General features: G+C 39.4%; 1 protein-coding gene across 1 annotated transcript in view; it reads left to right on the top strand.

Annotated features, from left to right (window-relative positions):
- LOC118748363 (platelet binding protein GspB-like) overlaps positions 1 to 2203 on the top strand; it is a 16012-nt gene extending 13809 nt beyond the window's left edge. The window contains exon 2 of the mRNA XM_036482737.1: positions 2095 to 2203. Within this exon, the coding sequence (XP_036338630.1) occupies positions 2095 to 2203 (109 nt within the window). The remainder of the gene's footprint in view (positions 1 to 2094) is intronic.
- The last annotated feature ends 273 nt before the right edge of the window (positions 2204 to 2476 follow it).

Raw genomic sequence — 2476 nt, forward strand, 5'->3', positions numbered from 1 at the left:
GGTTTGCTTTTTATTGACTGTCATTCTACCTTCAGCAAATATTGACTCAATTCCATGTTGATTTACATTTTTGCTGGCGCTCTCTACTCTTGCCTGTGGGCCTTTTTTGCTGGCATTTTGTTTGATAAATTCTACAACATTTTTCTTTCTCTTTGTTTAAATCTAAACATATATTTGTGGTGTGCTGAAGCAAATACTATATGACTATTGTCACTAGAACTAAGTACTTACTTTAACTTGACGCCACTGAATCTGCGAAAATTCTTTAAGGTAAGGTAAGGCCCAAAAAGCTGCTACTTCTTGACTGCACTCACGTGTCCCGCGTTCTTTTCTCCCACCTCTCCTAAGCAGTCTAAAGATATTTCACTTAATGCCGCAAAACTTATTAATATTTTTATAGCCAATTTAAAATTTATTGCTTTAGCAGTTGCAATTATTTTGAGTGTTTTACTTTACGAGTATTTTATGAGCGAAAAGCATCACTTTTTTTTACAGAAAAACACGCGAAATTATGTTCTAGACAGTTTATTGGTTTATTGCACTTACTCGAAATTTTTATTTGGTGCGATTTATAAGCAAGCGGCAAGGTCAACGGGCCAATAAAATTATAGAAAATTAAGCGGAAGGAGTCTTACATGCTGAGATGGCTGCCAATCTGAACAGATTGGTTTAATTGCATTATCTCATCCTCTGACTTTGCTAGTGAGACGGTTCTGCAGAACCCGTTTCGTAGAGTAAGCAATGCAGAAAACAATTCGCCTTAGCAATATTTAGTAGACAGTACCCCACACTGCTTCTGGGGTGACCCTTGGTAAAGTCTGTGCTGAACGTTTAACCCTACAACAGCTATTTTTAATAAACTGATTCGAAAGAGCGTTAAAAAGACTCATAATGAAAGGAGTTAAAGACCTATGCTTCAATGACACTACTCGAAAATTGGCGGGATGAGTTTTTCGTCTTCAGTCACAATATATTTTAACCCTCTAACTGCTATTGTACTGAGCTTAAATGGCACATTATTTAGAGCGTGAGAATGTTCCACGAAAAAGCACTCGTTAAAATGTGTTATAGGTAGAAGAGGTATGGGTGTTTGCAGTCCTACAAAAAATTACTAGTAAGATGATCGGTTTGCTCCCAAATAGTACGAAATGTAATGAAGTAGAGAAAAATCCTTTCTGGGCTAGACCAAGACCCTAAACTAACTAGGTTAATAGTATGAATACACTATGTGATCGCCCAGCTGAGTTTCGAAAGGTCTTTGGGAGCTACAATGGAAATAGATTGTTGTCGCAAGAGTGTGAATATGGAAAATTATGCGACGCATATTTACATCTAAGTTTCCAAAGCAGACGAAGGAGAGAGCGGAAGAGTTGCAGGCCATTTACTACAGTAATTTTCAAGCAGAATTAAAAGCGGCAGAGGTCCTACCGGCCGAGCGGTTATATTTTCATATTAACACTCAGGCAGCCATTAAGGCTTTACTCTAATATACTAGCTACTCGAAGACTGTTACAGAATTAAAGGGGTAATAGTTAGGGAGGTTAGCCATGACAAATCTATTCACCTATATTGGGTCTCAGTACGAAAATGGCGGCCTGCTGAATACCTATCCAGGAACGGAATATGGAAGTCCCCATTGACAAGCTGTTCACAATACGCTCAAACTTGGAAAAGACCAGCGAGAAAAGGGTCGACACTCACCACCTATTTATAGATCTGGTGGTAAACGAGGACAAGACGAAGTATCTCCTGTCATCAAACAAACAGTCAGAACAGTCGCGGCTAGGCACCCACGTCACTGTTGACAGTTATAATTTCGAGAAAGTAGAGAATTTCGTTTACATGGGAACCAGCATTAACTCCGGCTCTTGGAGTATTCGAGAAAAAGGGTTTGCGGAAGATTTACGGACCTTTACGCGTTGGCCACGGCGAGTACCGCAAACGACGAAACGATGAACTGTATGAGCTTTACAACGACATGGACATAATGCATAAAATGACGTTGATGGCAGCAGCACGGTGTCCGAAGGTAGGCAAGGCTCCATCAAAACTATTGGGGATGATATTCCTAATAACTGTATCATTTCTTCTTAGCTCCCATCACTTTACGCACATAAGTGGTAGGCAAGGCTCCATCAAAACTATTGGGGATGATATTTCTAATAACTCTATCATCATCACTATCATCACTTTACGCACATAAATAACTTTAGCCTCACTCACGGAGAAACTAAGAATATTATACCCATATCCGGAAACCTTGAGGCCAAAGACTTTCAGAGTATCGGAATATAGTTTTAGATTAGATAGCATTGTAAAAGTAATTGCATATCTGAAAGTGGTCGAAACATCCGAAAAGTCTTTCCAATCTACCAACTTATCAAAACAAAAGTTGTCTACCACTTGTGGTAAAGAGTCTACGAATCAGATCAGAAAAGGCAGTGGTTCAATCCCCGAGCAGGCTGTATGAAATCAC

Source organism: Rhagoletis pomonella, unplaced genomic scaffold (genome assembly GCF_013731165.1).
Source record: "Rhagoletis pomonella isolate Grant_MI unplaced genomic scaffold, Rhpom_1.0 Rhpom_scaffold_00013, whole genome shotgun sequence".
NCBI classification, from domain to species: Eukaryota; Metazoa; Arthropoda; class Insecta; order Diptera; family Tephritidae; genus Rhagoletis; species Rhagoletis pomonella.